Source organism: Ictalurus punctatus, chromosome 26 (assembly GCF_001660625.3).
Source record: "Ictalurus punctatus breed USDA103 chromosome 26, Coco_2.0, whole genome shotgun sequence".
Lineage (NCBI taxonomy): Eukaryota > Metazoa > Chordata > Actinopteri > Siluriformes > Ictaluridae > Ictalurus > Ictalurus punctatus.
In genome coordinates, this window is record NC_030441.2 from 15,262,721 (window position 1) to 15,287,729 (window position 25,009).

The 25,009-nt window shown below is 38.9% G+C and overlaps 1 protein-coding gene and 1 long non-coding RNA gene across 6 annotated transcripts in view; one reads left to right on the top strand and one right to left on the bottom strand.

Annotated features, from left to right (window-relative positions):
• On the bottom strand, window positions 1-24,078 carry LOC128629191 (uncharacterized). Its single transcript, XR_008393506.1, has 5 exons — window positions 23,986-24,078; window positions 19,221-19,347; window positions 9,128-9,283; window positions 1,258-1,369; window positions 1-935 (listed from the first exon to the last, which is right to left on the bottom strand). It is a non-coding gene; the product is annotated as an uncharacterized LOC128629191 (long non-coding RNA).
• sts (steroid sulfatase (microsomal), isozyme S) overlaps window positions 14,523-25,009 on the top strand; it is a 26,985-nt gene continuing 16,498 nt past the window's right edge. For 3 of the 5 annotated variants that reach the window (XR_008393505.1, XM_017458129.3, XM_017458130.3), the window contains exons 1-7: window positions 14,562-14,747; window positions 15,064-15,210; window positions 17,435-17,556; window positions 19,825-19,947; window positions 20,233-20,647; window positions 21,867-22,003; window positions 24,579-24,716. Coding sequence is in view for 4 of the 5 variants with exons in the window: in XM_017458129.3 (XP_017313618.1) it covers window positions 15,065-15,210; window positions 17,435-17,556; window positions 19,825-19,947; window positions 20,233-20,647; window positions 21,867-22,003; window positions 24,579-24,716 (1,081 nt within the window). In the remaining variant the exon portion in view is untranslated. Of the gene's footprint in view, window positions 14,748-15,063; window positions 15,306-17,434; window positions 17,557-19,824; window positions 19,948-20,232; window positions 20,648-21,866; window positions 22,004-24,578; window positions 24,717-25,009 lie in introns of those variants that run through there. The other 2 variants (XM_017458131.3, XM_017458132.3) reach the window with 2 other exon arrangements.

Consider the following 25,009-nt stretch of genomic DNA (forward strand, 5'->3'; position numbering starts at 1 on the left):
TAGAGTGTATCAACTTCTTGCATTAGCTTGTAAAATTACTGTAAACAGGTACTGTGTTCTAATATATACATTTTTTTAACATGCCCTCGTTGACTTCAGGTCATTTCACCTTGCGGGAATGCTGATTAACATTAAAAAAAAAAAAATCATTTCAATAGTTTATTATCTTTATTGACATTTGTTAGAAGGATTGGGTCAGCATTAGCATAGATGTCTGGAACAGAACTCACCCAGAAGGCCTTTTGATAGAAAGTTTGTTATGTTTAGATTGGTCAATAATGGCTGAAACGATCATTGAAACCTGGTCTAGGAAATATGAAAATAAAATTACGAATTTGTGCTAATGTGGTTGGTAGTGCCAAAGAAAAAAAAAATAGATGACAGATCATTTTGACTACGAGTGCAATTCACTGAAATACGCCAGAAAATAATGGCACGGCGGCTGAAGTGTGGTGGATGATATCTTGGCATCTGCAGGAGTCGAAAGAGACATGTTCCACCCAAACACCTGTAGGTTTGTTTATACAATCCCAGAAGCAGCGCGGTTCGAGGAGGACGGACATGTTGAAACATCATGACAGACTGTCAACACCTGCGTCAGTCGCCCTTCGGAAACTGGCATCCTCTGCAAGCCATCTCGAAATAAAGACAGCAAGGATAAAGACAGCACATCACAGAAGATTACATGAAGTTCCTCCAGGGAATCTATCACAATGTGGCTTTCAGCTGTTCACACATAGTAGGGAGCTGGATGACTTAATGGACCATGTAGTGTCAACATCTTGGCACAGGATGAAGCAGAACGGGTAATTATCCATTAACGTAAACTTTAAAGTGTTGACATCGCAATACTTTTGGGTGGAATCGTTTCAGCGCCAGTAATCCTTCGAGGTGGTATGTCATCACCTTTCTGAAATACCGAGCTTTGTTTTTTCCTGGAAAAAAAAAAAAAATGGAAATGAGAATTTGACAAATTTCACACCTCAAGGAAAACCCAATTATTGTGCTTACATAAAACTAACAGTGCATGCATTGAAGCTCAAACAACCCACTGGCAGTTTGCTTTTCATCAATTCACACCCTTATTAAAGAAATAATTAAGTTGTCATGATAATCTGCTCTGATTACCCCTTTAGTTACTTTGGCATGAATGAAGAAATTAATGAACAAGCCAGCAAACAAACAAATCAATGACTGACAGGGAATGATAGCTGGTTGGCCAAATAAAGAAGCTGTATAAACCTTCTGATAACTCACTTTCATCCGTTCCTTCGAGTGAAACATCTCAAACGTCGTTCGGGTTTTCTTAAGAACGTGACATCACTCACAACAGCTCGTTCATCACCCCATAAGGATTTACAAATGAACCCTGAAAAGCAAAAACACATTGCGAGTCTTGACAGTCTCACTCAAAAACCCGTAGCGGTGGATTAAATCTAAAGTCTCAAATGTGAAGTCCTTCTTGCACGACGCACTGATCGGAATACCACAGTCACCACAGCATGCCTTCATCTTGCCACATCTTCTCTGGCGGATAATAAAAAATGTCACCGCCTGCTGTGCTAATGGCCTCCATTTGTTCTGCATTACAATGCCGGGACCACAGCCCGACTCGCAAGGAATCAGACTGCTTGTTTTCCAGTGGAAGTTCTGGAAATGGCTCCCCATGTTAAATTGTTTATTTTGGCTCATGACAGACTCACGTTTGATCTCTAGACACGTGCTGCCGAGGCCAGGCCGTCCGTTTGGCTTTCCAGCTTGTGAAAGGCACGTGTGTGATTCACATATGTCCAGCCCAAGGCTAATTAAAACACATGAATCAGAGCTGTGTTTGAGTGAAATACATGCCACAAAGAGAAATATATAACCAATTTCAAATCAGGCCAGGTCTTGATCATCGGTAACTTAATACAAATCACCTATTGTTTTGGAGTTGGCGTACTTTGCTAACAATTCCAAATCTCTACCAATAAAAGAACAATTAAAGAATGCTTTATTCATTTATAGCTAGGCTTCATGTTGTGAAATGTTCACAAATCAAGTTAGCTCATCTTAACACTTATGCTATAGCATATATATATATATATATATATATATATATATATATATATATATATATATATATATATATATATATATATATATATATATATATATATATATATATATATATATATATATATATATAAATGATTCCCTCACAAGCCTCTCTTTTTTTTCTTTAAGTTAATGAGACGAAATAAAATGCAGCTTGTTATGTTGCTGAGAAACTGGAACACTCTCTAGCCTGAAGACTGAAGTTAAGGCCTTACCTCTGACCATTACACAGTCCGTCCAGGATTTTGAGATTTTGCAATCGCGGAAATTCGTGCAAAATCGAGCAAAGTTGGGCCGAGACGCATCACGTGACATCATCATTCATCACGTGACAAACATCACTGCGAAAAACTATTCCATGAAATAACAGTTTTGCCAATTCAAGTAGTTTTCCGCATTAAAAAAAGCACAAAAACTCTGGAAATTGCATCACAAAAAAAAAAAAAAAAAAAAAAAAAAAAAATGCAGCAACAGTCACCAAAACAAAAACAATCACCCCAAACTCCTGTATGGACTGATTCAAAAGTGCTGACACTGGAGACTCCTTTCCTTGTTTGTAAACAATAATAAATGCAGGTGTCTGTGAGAAGAGAATTCCTGGTTCATATGGCACAAAGGACGTATATGTGAAATAGACTTTTTCCATAGTTGTCACTATATGGTTGTAGGCATTATAGGATAGTGCCATGTCCCAAATGGTGCGCTAAACCTCCTCCAGCATTGCAGTTTGGTGACACAAAGTAAAAAAAATATCATTGCACAAGTTCATCAATTGTAGATGAATAAAAAAAATAGTCCAGGCTAATGCTATTAGTCAATGCTAAACATTTATGATCCTGCAGAATAAGCTTAGCTAGTTACACTTGATATAGCTAAACAGCCTATCAATCTTCAGCATTAATGTTTCCTTTTTTTAAAAAAAAAAAAAAGCAAAAAAAAAAACAAAACAAAAAAAAAACTAAGCCTAGAGTTTGCAGTAGCTCTCAGAGTAAACGTGTCCTACATTCCCACATGCACTCAGCTTACTGTGGTTTAGCCTTGTCAGTCACGAAAAACCACTAGAAAAATGAAGCTGCACATTCTGACACACTAAAGATGTGGCCAGTTGTAGGTTATTTCCCACTTGTCTTCTGTATTCAAGAATTAAAAAACAAAACCAAAAACAAAACCATGAGAACTACTATGGTTGATTGTGAGTTTAAGGCTTAGAGTTTTAAAAAAGATATCGTTTTTATTTAAAATGTGATTTTCACCACGTTTAACAACCAACAGCAATCAAAACCTACGGCCAAGCACGGTCGCTGGCGTATTTTCCCTTCATGTCATCCAATATCATCGAGAGTAGACTGATGTGTCATGGTCATTCAGGAATGTAAGTATTTATGTTAACCTAATCCAGTGTAACATCCTGTATCATCAAACTGACAGTTGCAGAGCTTGAACGCTATACTCTGATTGGTCAGAAGGCCGATTATTATTACTGCATGTGTGAGAGTTAATCTGCTTATACAACCAGTGATTTGCTAACTATTAATTTTTTAAAAATTTATTAATGAATGACATATTGGCTTTTTTTTTTTTTTTTTTAACTGTTTACAGTTACATTTAATGTTATGATACGTCTGCCAAACTAGCTAGTTCCTCTCTTTCTTTTTTTTTCCTTCTCTCTCACGGTTAATAAGACAAAAAAAAGTAGCTTGTCATGTTACCGAGACACCAGAAAGCCCTCTGACGTGAATACTGTCCCACATCCTATGTACAAAGCACCGACACTGGAGACTCCTTCTATAAACATTACATAAATATCTCGTTACCGAAAACATCAGCATGTCAACAATAATACGTTTTTTTAAACGTATGTTAAACCACAGCATTCTTTAAAATCCATTTATTATTATTATGATAAGCGTCTGCCATACAGCCCTTTTGTAAGCTGTTACTATAGAAACGTACTGTATTAACACAATGAAATGAGCACATTAATATAAACTTGTGATTTATGTTATAGCTGTAATTATTATCAGAACTGCTGTTATTGTAAAATGAATGCGCACCTTGTGATTCGAAAATTCAACCACACTGAGGTATAATTTTCTTATAACAGCAGCTCTGAATGTAGTTCTGGCTGTGAGGCAAATCACGGGTTTATATTAATGTGCTCATTCTAATATGTTATGGTCTCTACAACTTGCACAAGAATTTGTATAGCAGACGCTCCACAAACAGATTTTTATAAAGTTGTGTCCCTGAAGCGTTCTGTAAGGAGACATTTATATACAGTACAATTCATGGATGGAGCCTCCAGTGTCTGGATGGAGCCTACAGCATTTTGTAAAAGTTACAGCTTTCCCTCTAAGTTTTCAAAGGCAGGAAAGTCTTCAGGATAGAGAGTCTGGCTTTCATGGAAACCCATGGCTTTCAATCATGGTTTGCGAAGTGCAGTCTGATTTTATTCACACAGTCCTTTCTTAGTTATTTACGAACACATCTGAGGTGAATGTAAACATTTCGGACAGGTTTGTTTTGTTTACGCTTATGCTAGCTTATAATATGCTAGCTAGTGAAAGCATTAGTTTCAGTTTCCTTGCTCACTGTCCGTATGTCCCAGTTGCCTAGCAACATGATTCTCACAGCTTTAACCACTTGAATATCAAATATATTGTACGATGAAGTCATTGAAACAACAAAGTTGACTAGTTATAATGTTTTAGCATTAGCTAAGGTGGCCTCTTTACAGAATAAACTATCCCACGTCCAGCGAACTCTTGTATGTTGACATAAAATCACATTTATCAGCTTTATCCTATCCTTCCTTTGAATCTTTGCATAACAGACTATTACATGCCTCCCTATTCAAACTGTGCATAAACCTCGACAAGGTCTCAGCCCTTTGTTGTGTTCTCAGCATCACCTGAGGGTAGCAGACAATTTTTGAAGCTCACAAATCCCTCATGTCTACAATGTAGCAACCAAATTACTCTCTTTTTTATACAGTGCCTGTTGTTTCTCCACATGTAAAGAGGAAAGAGAACGTGTCAAAGACCGGCAGTGGGTTTTTTTTTTTTTTCATCTTGAATGACTAACTCTTCAGTCCATCAAATATACCGATTCTCCAATGAGATGCCTCCAATTCTGGAGAAACATTACAGGGACAATTTAATTTGAAGGGACAAAATGGACTTTCAACAGAACCGTGTCTAGTAATGCCATAATAGAAAGCTAGATTGAAATAAATGGTAACAGCTGCCAAAAAATAAATCCAGTTTTGTCTTTTGGAATTGAGGAAAAAAAAAAAAAAGTCTATATTCCATCTGCCACTGCTGTTTACATCTGAAAATTGGTGCTACTCTATATATATGTCACTGTGCATATGTTATGCAGTGGCTTTAGAACTGATTCACCCTAGGGTTTTGAGACAGCTAGAGACCGCAGAAGGAAATACCTGAGGCAATGTCACAGTTGTCTGCAGTGAAAGAGGCTGAATTTGAAAGACAGCATGTAAATAACACCAGGCTGTCATGACAGATTAATCATTCCTATTAGACTGCAGACGTCAAAGGAAGTACAGAATTCAGATGGATGAGTTTTATTGGGGGGGGGGGGGGGGGGGTGGATTTTCATTAAAACACCTAAACTTAAAATGGCCCAAGACGGTTAGTTATTAAATGTTCATCAACACAATGCATAAATGCAGTTTTTACAGGGAAAATACCACAGCATAGCAAGTGCTTCTGTAGCCAACTTAGAGATATTTACCCTCCTTCCCTACATTTGTGGATAACCAGCACTTCACTCACTCAAGAGGAGCTAAAGTTGAAATTGGGAAGAAGCAGAATTACTAACCAACATTTCTTGTCATGCTTCTAACTAATGACACTATGAGCCCAACAAAACTCTCTCTCTCTCCAGAGCTATTCATCAGTTTCTGATGGCTGATGTTCCTTAATTTAGCTAGCTATCGGTTTAAAATGAACATTAAGATGGTAAATAAAGATTTCTCTTTTTGAACGGTCTTCTCTGTGAATGGTTGTATTTGGAAAAAGTCAAGAAAAATCCAAATTTGTATTTTAGTTTTAGTTGTTTGAGCAAAAAAACGTGTGCCATAGTAGCACTATGTTGTGGCATACAGTACAATCCCCTCCATAACTATTGGAATGGCAAGGCTAATTCATTCATTTATTTATTAATTTATTTATTTTTGCTGTAGACTGAAGACATTTGGGTTTGAGATCAAAAGGTGAATGAGAAGTTTAGAATTTCAGCTTTTATTTCCTGGTATTTATATGTAGATGTGTTAAACAACATAAACACAGCACATTTTGTATCAGACCACCCAAATACTGGAACATGTGACTGATAGTTTCGTGCTACCCAGGTCTGTCCTGATAGTGGTTAGTGTGTCTAGGTGTGTCCTAATTGTTTAAACAATAGATACTCTTGGTTTGAGCCTTCAGTTTCACCTGTGAAGACTGCATTTATTGTTAAAAAGAATAAGAAAACATGAAATTCAGAGAGCTGTCTATGAGAGACAATCAAGCCATTCTGAGCCTGAGAAAAGTGGGAAAATCAATCAGATGCATTCAACAAACCTTGGGCATAGCCAACACGACAAACTGGGAATTTGGAATGTGTGGAAAAAGAAAGAAACCACTGTTGTTATCAGGGTTTGGAGGCGGAGACAGATGCAAGTGCAGATTAGGTTTAATATAAATTCAAACAAAACAGGATCTATAGAACTTGTGGCAAAAACACTAAGCCTAAGAATAAACATAAAACAAAGACCATAATCATAGCAACAGAAACAATGGCAAAGAAAATCAATCAAAGCAAGACCAGGAGTGCAGTGTAAACTGTGACTATATATACTGACACAGGTGCTGGTTAACATGAATGTGAATCAGGTGCGGGTGGTCATGTGACAGTGATGCAGTGGCTGCTGGGAACTGTAGTCCCAGGTTCATTCCGGCATATCCATGACAGGTATACTGAGCAACAGACACCGAATGGGTAGGCCAAGGAAAGCAACAATAGCTGATGACAGAAACATTGTAAGAGCTGTGAAGAAGAACCCCAAGATGAGCTACAAAAGTTCCGGAACCAAGATTATCCTCTACCAAAGTGATGGAATGGCCAACATGTGAAGAAAGAAAGGATCTTATCATGATCCAAAACATACAAGCTCATCTGTGAAACATGGTGGAGGTACTGTCATGGCTTGGGCTTGCATGGCTGCTTCTGGAACAGGCTCACTAATCTTTATTGATGGTGTAACACATGATTGTAGCAGCAGAATGAATTCAGAAGTCTACAGAAACATGTTGTTAATTGACAGAGAAATACATTTAAATTAATCTGTAGGAACTTCATCATGCAACAAGACAGTGATCCAAAACACACTGCCAACTCAACAAAGGACTTCATCAGGAAGGAAAAGTGGAAGGTTTTAGACCGGCCAAGTCAATCACCAGAGCTTAACTCTGTTGAGCAGTATTTCCCCTCCTGAAGAGGAGATTGAAAGGGGAAACCCGCCGAAACAAAAATCAACTGAAAGAGGCTGCTGTAAAATCCTGGAAAAGCAACACAAAAGAAGAAACCAACAGTTTGGTGGTGTCGATGAGTTGCAGGCTTGATGCAGTGATTGTAAGCAAGAGATATGCAACCAAATATTAAGTGTTATTTACTTTCATTTACTTTGACTAATCCGTTCCTAGACTTTTGCTCGCCTAAAAATTGCATGGTGTGATACAAAAGGTTCTATGTTATATGTTGTTTAACACTTCTATATATAAATACCAGGAAATAAATGCCGAAATCCTAAACTCTCATCTCATATTCATCTTTTGCTCTCTTTCTCAAACCCAAATGTCTTTGGTGTATAGCACAAACAAATGAATTGGCGTTGCCACTCTGGTAGTTTCAGAGGGGACTGTAGATAAGCAAACAGTGACAGTGAGTTAGTGAAAAGAGCTTGTGAAGGCAGAGAAGGCCCACAGTCGTGCTCCTCACTATGACACTGTTTGGCCTTGAGGCGTTTCCTCATGTCTGACAAATTGCCATTTCTCTCCTGATGTGTACTCAGAAACAACCTCAGAACAAGACCAAGACAGAGAGAGAGAGAAAGAGAGAAAGAGAGAGAGAGAGAGAGAGAGAGGAAGGTCAATCAGTACACATCTTGATATAAAACCTTACATAATGTACAGCAGGGTGCAAAAGTCTGACTACACCGCCAAACACAGGTTTTTACATAATCGCTTGTGAAAGTAGAGTTGATATAAAGTCATACTCATTTAATTTTATCATTGACAAATACATTTAAAAAAACTAAGACAAGCCTTTATGTGAATAGTTCACACACAATATATTTTATTTGAATGGTAACACATTTATGCTCCTCACATACACTGTTAATGATCTCTCAGCCTAGTCCCTATCCACAGTGTCTGTAGCACTGTTGCAATTACCATGTACAATTTTTGTTTATTTATATGAAAGTCATCCAAATCACACAAGAATCACTGCAAATACAAGTCTAAGGGCAGTTGTCGAATTCCATCAATAAGTGTCTACAATACTTAACTACAAAACATAAATTCAAAACAACCCCCCCCCCCCCTTTTTTTGTAGTAAGGGCGACATGAGACCGACATAATAAAAAAAGTCTTAATTTGGTAAAAAGTTATTCAGATTGCTTGCTTCTAAAGTCTCTAAAATTCTGACATTTTATGTCTTAGTCTTGCATTATGACTGAGTTTTGAGTCAGAGCCAGGGCAGTCAGAAACAAGAAAATAAACAGTGCTGTGGTACAATAACAATACATAACATTGCATAACTTGTACTATGCATAACTGCAATACATACTGTGTGTATTCATTGACAAATACTGATATAAAATCTTTTTTTTTTTTTTTGCATGTGTACCAGTTTCTGCAGTGTTTCATTCCCAGGCCTGCAGCCCAGGTGTGCTGTCCATCATTGCCCCATAACGATAAGATCTGACCCTGAGTACGAGAGACGGCTGCGGGACCCTAACCTGATACGCAGTGGGCTCTTCCACCTGGGTGGGCTGTGAGCACTGGAACGCGCCAAAGACGGGCCTGGAGGGGGTTACCTGATCCCAGCTGTGATTGGAGCCTGAAGCCATGCCGCATAGAGGAATCTCTCTGCTGAAATATGATTTCGTGTGACCCTGGAGGTACAGACAGACAGGAGATGAATTAGCTGGGGCAAATGGAAGCTGTGCTTAGATGTGGTAAAGATGGAGTGCCGTGGATGAGGTGCAATGTGTTAAACACGTGTTGGACATCATGAAACATCATAGCTTTTGCCAAATCACAATCTAAATCATGCATGCAGTATAGTACAGTATAGATACACATATACAAACACAGCTACTTATGATGATCTACTTATTGTATGAACATACACTGTAATATGAATACCTTTACCTCTGGAATTATCTAATCAGCCAGCATGTGGAAGATTAAAAAAATATGTATTGCTTATTCTTTTTTCAACCTTCAACTGTCAAAGTGCCCACTGGAGCCTCAAATTCCTGTTTCTGAGACTGACAAGACTGAAACCAGATGCAGTCTTCTGCTGTTGTAACACAAAGCCTCAGAGTTTGATGTGTTTTGCATTCTGAGATGCTTTTCTGTTCGCCCATGGATGTATAGAGTGATTATTTGAATATCCATAGCCTTCCTGTCACCATCCTGTGTAAACTCTAGAGTAGTGGTCACCAACCCTGTTCCTGGAGATCTACCTTCCTGAAGACTTTATCTCCAACCATAATCGTGTCCACCTGACCATCTAATTATTGCCTTAAGAACTTCTTGATCAAGATGTGATGTGACCACTGATTAGATGGTCAGGAGGACACGATTATGGTTGGAGCTAAAGTCTTCAGGAAGGTAGATATCCAGGAACAGGGTTGGTGATCACTGCTCTAGAAAATGTTGTGTAAATCCCAGGAGTTAAGCAGTTTCTGAAATACTCAAACCCTAGCAAATCCGGCACCAACAAACATCACAAGTCACCGAGATCCCCCCTCCCCAAACCTATGATGTTTAATGTGGACATTAACTGAAGTTCTTGACATGTATCTGCATGATTTTATGTATTGTGCTGCTGCCAATGATTTGATGATTGTGTGAAAGACCAAGTGTAATGGCGTTCCTGTTAAAGAGGACTGTGAGTGTATATTATATTATTTATAACCTACTACGGTCCTGTACTGACACCTAAGGTGACATAATATGCAATCTGCATAGCCAATCTACTCAATTATACTGTCTTGTTAACTTGATGCTTCTCCTGCTGTGCTTGTAGTTAATGTTTGTAATTACACATGCTGTCTCATATGCTTATTGTATCACGCTGCACTTGTTCTTGTCGTACACTCTTGCACCACTGTATTATAACAACAGCAAAATTACACCCTGCTTTAAATGTGGATATGAATGGGGTGACGATAAAAAACAGTCTGTGTGTAGATGTTCAACAGTTCTAAGAGGATAATACTGAATTACTTAACAGTGTTTCATTTGATCCAATCACTGATGCTCATTTAAGAAGAGTATTAATACTGATTTAATACTATATACAGTATATAAGGTAACAAAATGTAAATAAATGAAATAATTCATCCACATCAGAAAGCTACTACTGCCATCTGCTGGTGAGAACGTCTTCTAATAGAGTGCATTATCTAATCTGGGGTAAACTAGGGTGAACGCAATTTTTTATGCTTAACCTATTCAAGAGAATAAAAAATATATAAACCCACACTAATGATGTGCCCTTTTACTCCACGCACATTCAATAGGATTTTTGATTAAAACAGGTCCCTTGATTGCATGCAACATATGAAACATAGCAAAGTCCCCCCCCCTCATCGATCAGTTTAAAGGTCAATCTATTTTCCTTCTCATGTTATTACCTAGTTTGTGGTCAATGCTTCATTGGTTGTGTGTGTGTGTGTGTGTGTGTGTGTGTGTGTGTGTGTGTGTGTCTGTGTGTGTGTGTGTGTGTGTGTGTGTGTGTGTGTGTGCCTCTAATACGAGTCAGTGCTGGGTTCTCACTGTAGCCAAAAACCAAAAATCCATAATACAATATTTAGAAATGAATACAATTTGATGTTTCAATTATGCTCATATTCACAGCCTTGGGAGCTTACAATGAGATTTCTTCATACAGAAATGTGCTTTTCACTGAAGTACTTTTGCCTTGAAGCAAACCTGCTATACAAAAAGACCTTCGTGACTACTGTATGAACTGAGAAATAATTTTCAAATGATTCATCCTTTTTGAATGATTCCTTTTAAAGGAGCAGTTTGGAAGTTCTGAGTGGTTGTTTTCTCTCTAAGTGAACCTACCTGTACCTCTGTTGAAACTATGTATACATTAATGAAAGTAATCAGGGCTAAGCAGGTGAGCAAATGTTTGACTAGGGGTGGAGTTCATTTCAGGGCCAGAAAGAACTAGCTAGATCATTGAAAGACAAGATTGCAGAGCACAGTTTATCTCAGCTATTAAGTTGAGATGATTACTTTTCTTACTATCTAGCAAGACTTTTAAACAACTACAAACAGCACCTTTGAGTGAATTGATTCGCAGGCTTCAGTGAACCTAAAAATTCTGGTTTTATATCTAGCGGTGACTCAAATAAACGAAATCAAAATGCTCATTCAGCTCATGTATACAGGACATCTGAGTGAATTAAATAAACCGAATCAAAACGCTCATTCAGCTCATTTATACAGGACATCTGAGTGAATCAAATAAACCGAATCAAAATGCTCATTCAGCTCATGTATACAGGACATATGAGTGAATCAAATAAACCGAACCAAAACGCTCATTCAGCTCATGTATACAGGACATCTGAGTGAATCAAATAAACCGAATCAAAACGCTCATTCAGCTCATGCATACAGGACATCTGAGTGAATCAAATAAACGAATCAAAACGCTCATTCAGCTCATGTATACAGGACATCTGAGTGAATCAAATAAACTGAATCAAAATGCTCATTCAGCTCATGTATACAGGACATCTGAGTGAATCAAATAAACCGAATCAAAATGCTCATTCAGCTCATGTATACAGGACATCTGAGTGAATCAAATAAACCGAAACAAAACGCTCATTCAGCTCATGTATACAGGACATCTGAGTGAATCAAATAAACCGAATCAAAACGCTCATTCAGCTCATGCATACAGGACATCTGAGTGAATCAAATAAACGAATCAAAACGCTCATTCAGCTCATGTATACAGGACATCTGAGTGAATCAAATAAACTGAATCAAAACGCTCATTCAGCTCATGTATACAGGACATTTGAGTGAATCAAATAAACCGAATCAAAACGCTCATTCAGCTCACTTATACAGGACATCTGAGTGAATCAAATAAACCAAATCAAAACACTCATTCAGCTCACATATACTGAACATTTGATTGAATCAATTAAACCGAATCAGAACCCTCATTCAACTCATGTACACAAGATATTCAAAAGGATGAAATCAAATTAAGGAATCGAATCATCAGGGTATTAATGCCCATCACTAATAAAAAGTCTGGTGCTAGTCACAGTGTCAGTAACTGAATGTGTTTGTATATGACAGCAAGTTGGCCAGTGGGATGTTGTAAGTATATAATTAATCACTTGATTATGCCATTAGCTAAGAGGGAACATTAGCTGGCAGTCTGGTGACTCTGCTGAATTTGCATACAAACAAGGACTTATTGCTACAGTATTACAGAGCAACTGGGACTGTGGTGAAAGACAATTAAAAGAGAGAGAGAGAGAGAGCGCTAAAGGATACCATTTTGAAAATATTGTCTTTTTAAAAATGTATTTCATAACATTTTTCTATTATGTTGAAGAACCCATAAGAAGAACCCATAATGTGTTGTTGTGTGATTTCTTGTGCAATACATTCTGGTATACAAATGCATCATGAGGGCATACATACATTTGTCTCCTACATCTTGCAGTGCATTGAGGGATGCCATTAATACATGTGTGTTCCATTGCTTTAGGGTAAAAACTACATCGGAAAACCTAAGAAATGGCCTCATTAGGTTTACTGCACATGGGGCAGATTCCAAATTTCCAAACTGTTAACATTTGCCTGAAGACTTGTTTCCGAGAGCATTTAACATTCATGTAGAAACTCTCAGTGTGCCTGTATCTACATTATGTCTATCTATGTGCATACGTGTACTATTCAACTTGGTTACTCACTACACTGCTTGTTGTTATTAGGATCAGAAATGTAGTAATACAGTGAGAATTGGAAAGAGTTTAACATACCCATAACAAACAGTATCAGCTAGTTTTATCGGTTTATTTTATTAGTTGTGACTCAGTTTATATTTTTCTGGTCACTACGAGCTTTTGGAGTATTGGAGTATTGCACATCTAAGGGTCATGCCAAAACATTTAGGTACTAACCTAAATATCTGTTTAGTTTATAATCAATATATAGAAGCTAATATATGTCTCTTTACTTGGCTTTTATATATATGTATATGTATATATATATTATATGTAATATAATATATATGTATATATATATATATATATATATATATATATATATATATATATATATATATATATACACACACACACACACACACACACGCACATACATACATACATACATTATTTGGTCTAAATGTCTATATTTTGTATAATCTGTATAGATGTAATTGATCTCTGACTAAGATTATATTCTTTAGATATTATAGTACCATGTATTAATTTCTCTAACTCCAGTTTTGAGTTGATTTGGTTATTCACAGCAGGTGGCGCTGTTTGACTGTCCAAGTGTTCATTTGTATAAAAGTGTAAAAATTCCAACATTAGACCATCAATAGCCTATACCACAGAATATATCGAGAGATAACTAGTGACAACCAATTTAGAATAATGGAAGTAATTAAAAATAAAATGATATTGAACTTTTTTGTTTGTTTGTTTGTTTGTTTTGCTTTATTAAATTTGCTATTACTATGTAATTGCATCGGTGTCATTATACACTCAAACTGGCCTGTATTTTTAGCAGGTTGAAAAAAAAATCACGAATTAAATTAGTTTAAAAATAATAATAATAATAATAATAATAAAATAAAATATATAAATATGTAAATTCATGTTTAAATGAATGAACCTTGTTCACAACGTGTTCACAAGCTCTTGACACTAGTCGGTTTATTTTATTCTAAAGCCTTTATTTAAGACTTTCAGTTTAGACTCAGACATAACAATCGTAATCATAATCATAATCAAGCTTATTTGTTGCAAAAAAAAACAAACAAACAAACCCAAAACCGCAGACTCAGTCAAAATAGGAGGTAAAATAAATAAACAAATGGATAAAACACAAGCTATAAACTGAGTCGAATAGGTTGTCCAATCAAAACGCCCGGCGCAGGTCACGTGATTACTATTCGCGTTAACTTCCTCGTTTTGAGCTGTCAGTGTAAATAGAGTGGGTTAAATGGAGGTATTTATCTTGCACTACTAAAAGTATTATTTCTTACTCTATGTAGTGAACTTATATGTATTAAGGAAGGTCCTATTTGGTATTGGACACCGTGTGAAGCTGTTTATAATTCATTTCTCGTTTCAGGTAACCTTGAATACCAAATAATACATGTGGGATAGAATAATAGAAGTGAGCTGTGTTTAATGTATTAGTGTTTAGCCTTGGCTTTGAATGTGGATACCATTATAATGTTGTTGCTATACACTTCAGCATGTGTGACTTGCATAAGGCTGTGAACATTTACATCCATGCATATCCTGTAGTTGTAAAGCATAACACTGGCAGATTGGCCTTGCACTTTTGTTTTCAGCTACTCCGATAAATGTATGGTCTAGGAGAATATTGCCAAAGAAGAATTCGTTGTTGAATGCTTTGTGTCTTTTCATTTCACCCCACGCAGAATGAAGTCCCCATGGACTTTGCTCTTTCTCGGCCCGCTGCTGTGCGCTCCTTCGGCTTGGGCTGTTTTGAAGCCTAATTTTGTCCTAATGATGGTGGATGATCTGGGAATAGGAGACCTTGGATGCTATGGAAACACAACTCTGAAGTAGGCTGCGTGGCGTCACTGTCGGCTTTCATTTAAGCCCTTCAGGGACTGAGTGGTTTTTCATACACAACTGCTCAGCAATACAAAGCAGAAATGTATGTATAGAACGCAAACAAACAGCCGTACTGGAAGGACAACACAAACAAATACGCGAGTCCGAGATATAAATGTTGTCAGGGCAGAAATGGGTTGTTTAATCGGGCACTTCACGGGGTTGTCATAGATGATGACCTGCTCTATGTAGGCAGAGTGATATAGATGAGGCACTCGCCTCCCAAAGCCATCCATTAAAGTGTCATTCCTTTTAGGGGCAGACTGAGAAGGAGATTGAGAGCGGCAAGTGTCCTTTATGTTTGCATTCAATCCAAGCAAAAGCTGTTCGAGGAGGCGACAGTGATGGAAAAACTGCCACAAAAAGTTTGCATCCACTAGGGAGAAATAAGTACAGGATAGTTGAGAGCCACAGCTAAACAAGAGCCATATATTAAATGTCACAGTACTGTCAAATCACGAGTGAGACCACTTTCAGGTTTAAGAAGGCCAACTTATTCTAATAATAGCAATACGAGTGTAATAGTTATCATGAATAATAACTGATTATTTCTACATGTACTGTATGTAGGATTTAAAAAAAAAAAAGCAACAAAATATGAATTGTGTTGGGAAAATGACAATACCTGTCATCTCAGATACGTGAAATTTCAACTTTAGGCATGAAAGAAGTCTGATTACGTGGTGACAGTCAGGAGATGGCAGCAAATCGAGGGAGAGAAAGAGTCAAATGCGACATTATTATTAGTATATAATACATATTATTAGCCATTATTTCCCCATATTTAGTAATTATATACTTCAGACCAGGGTCATAAACCAGCCCATCCATCCATCCATTTTGTGTACTGCTTATCCTACACAGGGCCGCAGGGAGCCTGGAGTCTAACCCAGGGGACTCTGGGCACAAGGCAGGGGAACACTCTAGACGGGGCACAATCGCACACACTCTCACACACCCATTCACACACTATGGGCAATTTAGAGATGCCTACCACCCTACAATGCATATCTTTGGACTGGGGGAGGAAACTGGAGTACCCAGAGGAAACCCCTGAAGTATGCGGAGAACATGCATACTCTGCGCACGCAGGGTAGAGGCAGGAATCGAATCCCCAACCCGAAAGTGTAAGGCAAACATGCTAAGCCAGTGGTTCCCAAACTTTTCCAGGGCAAGGCCCCCCAAATGGCATTGACATTTGACCGAGGCCCCCCTTTTGCAAGATGTCTTTAAAACACATTAAAAATACAGACTTCTGAATATATATCTCTTTTTTAAAAATTACTAATTACATCTTTGCATTACATTAAATAGTACATAAATAACGTGCAAAACTTTATATACTTGACACAAGCAATGTCATTCAAATATGTAACATTGTCTATGTGGCTTTATTTATTTAAGGTGGGGCCTAGGGAGTGGAATGATATTTATTCATTCATTCATTCATCTTCAGTAACAGCTTTATCCTATTCAGGTTCCAGGGGGATCCCAGGAACACTTGGTTTGAGAGAGGAACACAATGTTTTGGATGCATTTAGGCTAAGATGATGACCCTAACAATGGTAGAGGCAACCAATACAGAAATATCTTGGCAAAAATAATTATAACAGCAATCAGTTTTGGTCTGTTCTGATTCCAGAAATGAACCAAGGCTTTTGGAGGTGCGAGCCGGCAGTTATACCTGCTGCGCCACAGTACTTCCCCAGAATGATACCAAATTATGTTAAAGAAAGATTGATTTCCGTTGTCCAAGATGCCGAAGAGTTGCAGCGTTCAGAATATAGATTACAGTATGCCACGCTGTGTTCGAAAGCACATCAATAAGTCAAACTGGACGTGATTTGAGGCAGATATTTTCAGAAATGATTTTGGGTGAGACTGACTTCCATTCCCTTGTTAGCTACATTGGCCTCATAGCTTGAGTGTAAAACTAAAAGAAGACATTGGACGTAAAACATGTACTGGCTGATCGACTCCATTTGGGATGAGTGGGAAATCTGGGTAAATTGTATTTTCTGCTGAAGCATGTAATTAATGCTTGATATGATAAAGTCATTATAACTGAATCCCCTGTCAGCCACAGAACATATTCACTTATTCATCATTCAGTGCAAAGAAAGAGCTAACAGCTCTTCCTGTAATGGATGTGCTTTGTGTTTTGCGCTGCAGGACCCCTCACATCGACAGGCTGGCAGAGGATGGAGTGAAGCTGACCCAGCACATCGCTGCCTCTCCTCTGTGTACACCCAGCAGAGCTGCCTTCCTCACCGGCAGATACCCCATACGATCAGGTCAGCATTAGTTCGCAGACATGCTGTGAACCGGTAGTTACTTCAGTTGATGGGAGGAATGATGTGCTTTACAGGGCACTGTGGTAAAGCTGTCAGACCGTAAGGCTTTTCATTAGGATAGCTTACTCTTATGTAGATGGAGAAGATATGCTGTTTGTGCTCAAGCTATAACTTGTTATGGGCAAGTCTTCAGGCAACGCTTTTACCATGTTGTTTAAAAACGGTATAGAAAACGTCAATAACGAGGCAAGCGCTTGAACTTGTATCTGTAAACTTAATCTAATCCGTCTAAATATTGAGGTTTGTCATTCGTATAAACGGTCAGTCGTGTTACCATGGGAACAACTCCAAACAATCTATGAACACAAATATGATAGCTAATCAAAACAAGCGAAATGTTAGTTATGAGGTGCGCGGTTATTTACATAACCCAGGCCAGTCGCAAACAAGCAAACGTGAATATGAATTTAATCTTATGTATATTTAATAAAATAACACAACCAAGTAGTGATATTTGGAGCTGAAGGGTATAGGGATGTTGTATAGTTTTACTATACACAGTATTGTTTTCAGGAATGAAAAGCTTTACTAAGTAGTGCAAGACTGTAATAACTTCTTTTGAAAAAGTATAGGCACCCCTTCACTTAATATTTTGGTGCCGGCAAGGAAGAAGCTAGAACATTATGCATAAAAGTGTGGGTTAAACTGGTGGGGGGTTAACCAAACTTAGCTTACTTGGTGATAAACAAAAACAACCATAAAAAATGTGCTGATAGAACACATACTTGCACAGACAAACAAACAAAACATTCTTATAATAAAAACACACTTAATCCAACAAAAAGACATTAAGGCGCAGCTGCAGGGGCTCATGTATATGCAAATAAAGTGTCAGGCTTCCTGCTTTGAGAAGCTGCACTAACAGTAACAATATTTTACTACCAATAACAACACTGAGCCTCTTTTTTGGTATGTCTTAACAAAATTACTGGTTGGACTTGGGGCCAAATTCCCATATGCCTACCAGATCCCACAAACTGGACACCATTTTGTCACCTGCACATGTGCACAGAGCTCTATCACATGTATGTAGCTACATGTTTCAGGAGGTCTTGCTGGTAGGACAGTATTCAGTATTTTACCATTTTTACGAACGCTATATGTGTTGGAGGATGATTTCTGGGCAAAGCAAACTTGCTCCGGCTGGGTGTGAAGGAACTCCGCCATGCATGACATCGTGAATTCCTTTATGTTGTTAGGTTTGTGCTTGTAGTAGACTGTGCTCATCATTGAGACTTTTCAAAGGAAGAGGCTGAGGTGGCCTTTGGAAAACATTGATTTTCTGTTCCTGTAAGCATTTCTATGTTATTTTTGAAGTATTTGAGCCAAACCTTTTAGGAACCACATGAATGGCCTTAACCTCTTGGTAGAGACACCCAGGTTTTAGTATTAAGTACACTATAACATCAATTAATATTAGTCTTCTCTGGTTCCAAATGTAGCTCCAATGATGCTTGCAAGAAGAACAACATGGGACACTTCCAAAAGCTATGGTGGTGATTCTGATTTAGAATCTTGACAACCCCAAGAATCAGTTAAATCAATTAAACTGTGCAGTTCTGAAACTGGGGTTGTGTGCGGTGGCTTAGTGGTTAGCCACTCACCTACAGGGTTGGTGGTTCGAATCCCGCCTCCGCCCTGGGGGTTTCCTCCGGGTACTCCTGTTTCCTCCCCCAGTCCAAAGACATGCATTATAGTTCCCGGAGATAGACTCCAGATCTCCTGATGACCCTGTGTAGGAAAAACATGACAGAAAATGGATGGATGGATGGAGGAATGAATTCTGAAACTGCCAACTTTCCAACTGTTCCGAACTTATTCTTAATGTTGTTCACATGCTGGAGCTCAGCAAATACGGATTAGATAACAAAATACACAGAGAAAAGATTGGGTTTAAAAAAAAAAACACACACACACACACACACACATCGCAAGTGATTGTTTTTATCTTCTACACTGTATTTTAGCTAGCTAGAGTCTGTGAGCTAGCGCTGTTGGACCTAACAGTGGTGTACTGGTACACTGTTTGTGATTACTATTTAAGCATAGTACTCAGTGCACATTGTGTGGTTTGAGTTGCCGTCCTGAGTTCTTTCTGACACAGTGCAACACAGCCCTCATTACAGTGTTCTTCTGCAAGTAGCTTTCAGCAGCATTTTCTTCATACTTTCTTTTATAGCATTGTGAGTGTGTGTGATTTCGCTGCAGGAATGGCCAGCCACGGTCGTGTTGGGGTGTATATAATCTCTGCAGTATCTGGTGGCCTTCCTAAGGAGGAGATCACATTCGCCAAGATCCTGAAAGAGCAAGGCTATACAACAGCTCTGATTGGTATGCAGTATATATATATCACATCATGCATACCATTTCCTAGTGCAGCAAAGACCTTCAGCACGTAATATTCTTTGATCAATGAGTATTGAATAATATTCATTATTAATATTCATGTTTGGTATGGATCATTTCAAATGCATGATTCTCTTTTTGTTTTCTTTAAAGAGCATGGAAAACATTTGTGTTTTGCCTTGAGGCAACCGTCTTTACTAACAAGCACCAAGAAAGAAACATTCACAATCCTTTTCTCTTACATGTCTGTACTGTCTATTTCCTTGACAGGAAAATGGCACTTGGGCCTGAACTGTGAGCACAACACCGATCACTGCCACCATCCCAGCGTTCATGGCTTCGAGCACTTCTACGGCATCCCCATGACCAACCTGCGTGACTGTCAGCCAGGCCATGGCTCCGTCTTCTACAACGTCCGAGCGCACATTCCCTACAGAGCGCTGGGTACCGCCCTCGCCACCCTACTCCTCCTCCACGCTAAAGGACTGGTTCTCATATCCCGCAGGCTCGCTCTGTGCCTGGGGGCGACACTGTTTATGATGATAGCTCTGTTTTTCCTCTGGGTGCTCACGTTCCCCTACTTCAACTGCTTCTTAATGAGAGGACACGAGGTGGTGGAGCAGCCGTACGTGTCCGAGAATCTCACGCAGAAGATGACCAAAGAGGCCATCGAGTTCCTGGAGAGGTCTGTGAACATTGCCTGTTCTTATTTAAAGAATTACTCTGGATTTTCATCGACATGACCCATCATATTTGCAGTGTATGGTTGATAACCAAGCTACGTAACATCTTATCTGTTTCTGATGCAGAAAAACTAGTTCATGCGTTCATGACCTCAAGACTGGATTATTGTAATGCACAGCTAGGTGGTTGACCTGCGTCCTCAATAAATAAGCTACACTTAGTCCAAAATGCAGCTGCTAGAGTGCTTACCAGATCACGAAAATCTGGAGATTTTGGAGGTAACAGGAGATAACTGGTAACCTGTTAAGTTCCGTATCGATTATAAAATACTGCTATAAATTGATCAGTTTAAAATTTAGATCTGAAATTTATACACTTCTTCGTGACAACATCCAAGCTGCTTGCTTGAAAGTGAGCTACAGTAGGGCAGCTGCATCAATCAAAATTTATGACCTTTTTATTTAGCTCTGTTTATGTTGGTGAGCCTTGTGTGCTGCTAGCAGTGAACTCCTTGTGCTGAGGAGTATGTTTAAGATGTTATGGTGTTTAATTTAATCTGTATCTTTAATATACATTTATGGCATTTTGGCAGACGCCCTTATCCAGAGCGACTTACGTTTATCTCATTAATACAACTGAGCAATTGAGGATTAAGGGCCTTGCTCAAGGGCCCAGCAGTGGTAGCTTGGCAATGCTAGGCTTGAACTCCTGATCAGTAACCCAATGCCTTTAACCACTGAGCCACCACTGCCAATATACAGCGTGACGGCGGCTGGCGTGAGTGCTGCAGAGCAGTCTCAGCAAGCGTGCTCGTTAAAAAAGTGCAGTGAATCGAGAGGAAAGTTTAGACCTTGGCAAGTGAGGAGGAATGAAGCATGCATGTCTCAGTGCTCGCAGAACTGAAATGCTCATTTTAGTGTTTCGCACTTTTCTGTGTGTGCAATGCATGGCACATTGTGCTCATTCTCTAATAAATATATACCATTTAAACGCCCTATTAAAAAACCCGTATGGGTTTTTAATTTTTACAATTTTTTTAATGAATACAAGTAAACAAGGATGGTATCGGATCAGTACCCGATACCAACATTATTATCAGTATATCTCAGATATTTATATTGCAAATAATTGTGCGGTTTCATATTCGTTTGCTTAGCTTTCAAGAAGGTTTGCGTTAATGTCCTTAACAATTTCCCGCTTTTTTCTGTATCGTTTGACAGGAATTCTGCGAGACCGTTCCTGCTCTTCTTCTCCTTCCTCCAAGTTCACACAGCTCTGTTCGCTTCTCCTCACTTCCGCGGGAAAAGCAGGCATGGCCTGTACGGAGACGCAGTCATGGAGGTGGACTGGAGTGTAGGTACTGTGTCTGGACTTCGCATGTCAAAATTTAGGAAGGACATGAGCAGTGTGTAGGACGGCTGTAATTATAGTATAGAGAATGAGACTGGCTGTGAGGAGAACAGCAGTAGGAGGAGCTCTTTTTGTGATGATAACTTTATCTTCATGTCAGGGCTTGTTACAACAGCTATAATCTCTAGGCACTGCATGAAGTCTGCCTATTTAATTTTGTCTGTTGGCTGTTAAAGTCTTACAAGCAAATGAGCATTTAATGGTGGAGGCCACAGTGACTGGCTTTTGTTTTACAAGATGGATTCCGAAAAAGCTGGGACAGTATGGAAAATGCTAATAAAAACAAAGGGTGAATTGTAAACTTGTCTTTAAACTAAAAACATATAAAGCTGAGGTATTTGATGTTTTAGCTAATCAACTGCATAGATTTTTGAAGATGAACATTTATTTTGAAATTGATGCATGCAACATGTTCCAAAAAAGTTGGGACAGGGGCAATTTAGGACTAATAGTGAGGTGACAAGTTGAAATAAGAAGGTGATGAGAAACAGGTGAGGCAGTCGTCTAATCAGAGTATATAAGGAGTCTCCAAAAAAGGCCTAGTCCTTCAAGAGCAAGGATGGGTCGAGGCTCAGCAATCTGCCAACAGATGCATCAGCGAATAATCCAACACTTTGAGAACAACATTCACCAAAGACAAATCGGCAGGATTTTGGGCATGTCATCTTCTACAGTGCACAATATAATTAAAAGATTCAAGGAATCTGGTGAAATCTCGGTGCGTAAAGGTCAAGGCCAAAAACCACTACTGAATGCGTGTGATCTCCGATCCCTCAGACTTCACTGTCTTAAAAACCGTCATGAGTCTGTAATGGATATCCTGACCTGGGCTCGGGAATACTTTGGTAAACCTTTGTCAGTCAACACCATTCGTCACTGCATCCACAGATGCAAGTTAAGGCTTTACTATGCAAAGCAGAAGCCGTACATCAACACTGTCCAGAAGCGCCGCCGACTTCTCTGGACACGATGTCATCTGAGATGGACAGCACAGTGGAATCGTGTTTTGTGGTCCGACTAGTCGACATTTCAAATAGTTTTAGGACAAAACAGCCGTCATGTTCTCTGGGCCAAAGAGGAAAAGGACCATCCAAGCTGTTATCAGCATCAGGTCCAAAAGCCAGCCTCTGTCATGGTATAGGGGTGTGTCTGTGCCCATGGCATGGGAGCGTGTCAGTGCACATGGCATGGGTAACTGGTACACCTGTGAGGGCAACATTAATGCAGAAACATATGTACACATTTTGGAGCAACATACGCTGCCATCCAGAGCAGGACAACTCCAAACCACATTCTGCCCGGATTACAAGTGCATAGTTGCGTAAGCACGTAAGCAGAGAGTGCGGGTGCTAGCATGGCCTGCCTGGAGTCCTGACCTGTCTCCGATTGAGAGCATGTGGCGCGTTATGAAGCACAATATAAGGAAATGAAGGCCCCGTACAATTGCACAGCTGAAGAAATGCATAACGGATGAATGGGGGAAAAGTCTGTTTGCTAAACTTAACCAACTGGTGTCTTCACTCAGCGTCCAAACGCTTAATAAGTGTTATTAAAAGTATTGTTTTCATTCTAATTTATTTTTCAATTTTTTTTTTTTTTTTTTTCCATACTATCCATAATTATTTAATGATTGTAATAAGGTAGTGTGTGATTTGAAATCAGAGTGGTTACCCATTTAGTAATCCAGTTAGCAAAATATCCTAATTTGGGAAGCTTGCTGATTCCTTCCTTGAATCAAGTGTCTAATATGCAAGCTATTCTGCTCAGAAAAGAGAACACTTCCTAACACTTTCTGTTAACCATTAAAATAATTGGATACTGATGGGTAAATGGAAACCACTAGGCCAATTCCCATTAGGAAGTGCTTTTTTTTCCAGTGTAGTAATATGTGTAACTTACTAATTAAGTTTGTTTATTATTGGACTTTACCATTGGGAAAGTAGAGGCCTTTCCCTCCCATGAGGCAGACGTCTGAAACCTTTGTGATGGTGTCCAAATCATGCATGAAATTTTTCACAATCTAGAGAACAAAATGCACAGATTGAGGCATAAAAAGATTCATGTACAACACAGATTGGGTAATAACAATACACACATCGGAAGAGAGCAGAGGTGACAGTTTTGTTCTATACGTTTTATTAGTACTAGCTAGCTAGAGTTATGTGAGGCGCTGTGTCCGATGCAGATAGACATGATATTTACACAGTGTCGTGTGAGATTACAACAATTGCAGCACTTTTACCTGACAGTCAGTAACTGGGGAAATTTCTGTGTACAACATCTCACAGCTCATGAGCAAACGTGCGAGCATGTCTCATTTACATACCGCTATCTGTTTGTGGGTGGAGTCAATTTGCCCTGTAACCAAGCAGCCAAATCCTTTCTATGTGTATAGACTAGTTTGTTATTGATTTTTATTCTTCCTTGTATGTTGGTGATATATCCCATAACCATAAACATAATCAATTGTTTTGACCAATGGCCAGTTGTGTCATCATAATGTATCTTGTTTCTGATGCCAGGTCAGATAATGAAAACTCTGCAGCGGCTAAAGCTGAAGGATAAGACGCTGGTTTATTTGACCTCAGATCAAGGCCCGCACTTAGAGGAGATATCCATCCATGGCGAGGTGCACAGAGGTTACAGCGGCATATATAAAGGTAGAGAATCTACAGTATACATCAGAGGGAAATCAATAATGGGTAGAACAGCCATGTTTGTAGAAGGTAGTTATACTTCAGAGGGAGGTAAGTGGTTGGTAGAACAGCCATGCTTATAGGGTATAGTTATAAATCAGAGGGGGTTGAGCAGTCAGGAAAACAGCCACATTTATAGTGTGTAGTTATACATCAGAGGGAGGTGAGTAGTGGATAGAACAGCCATGTTTATAGTGTGTAGCTATACATCAGAGGGATGGTTATCAGTGGATAGAACAGCCATGCTTATGGTGTGT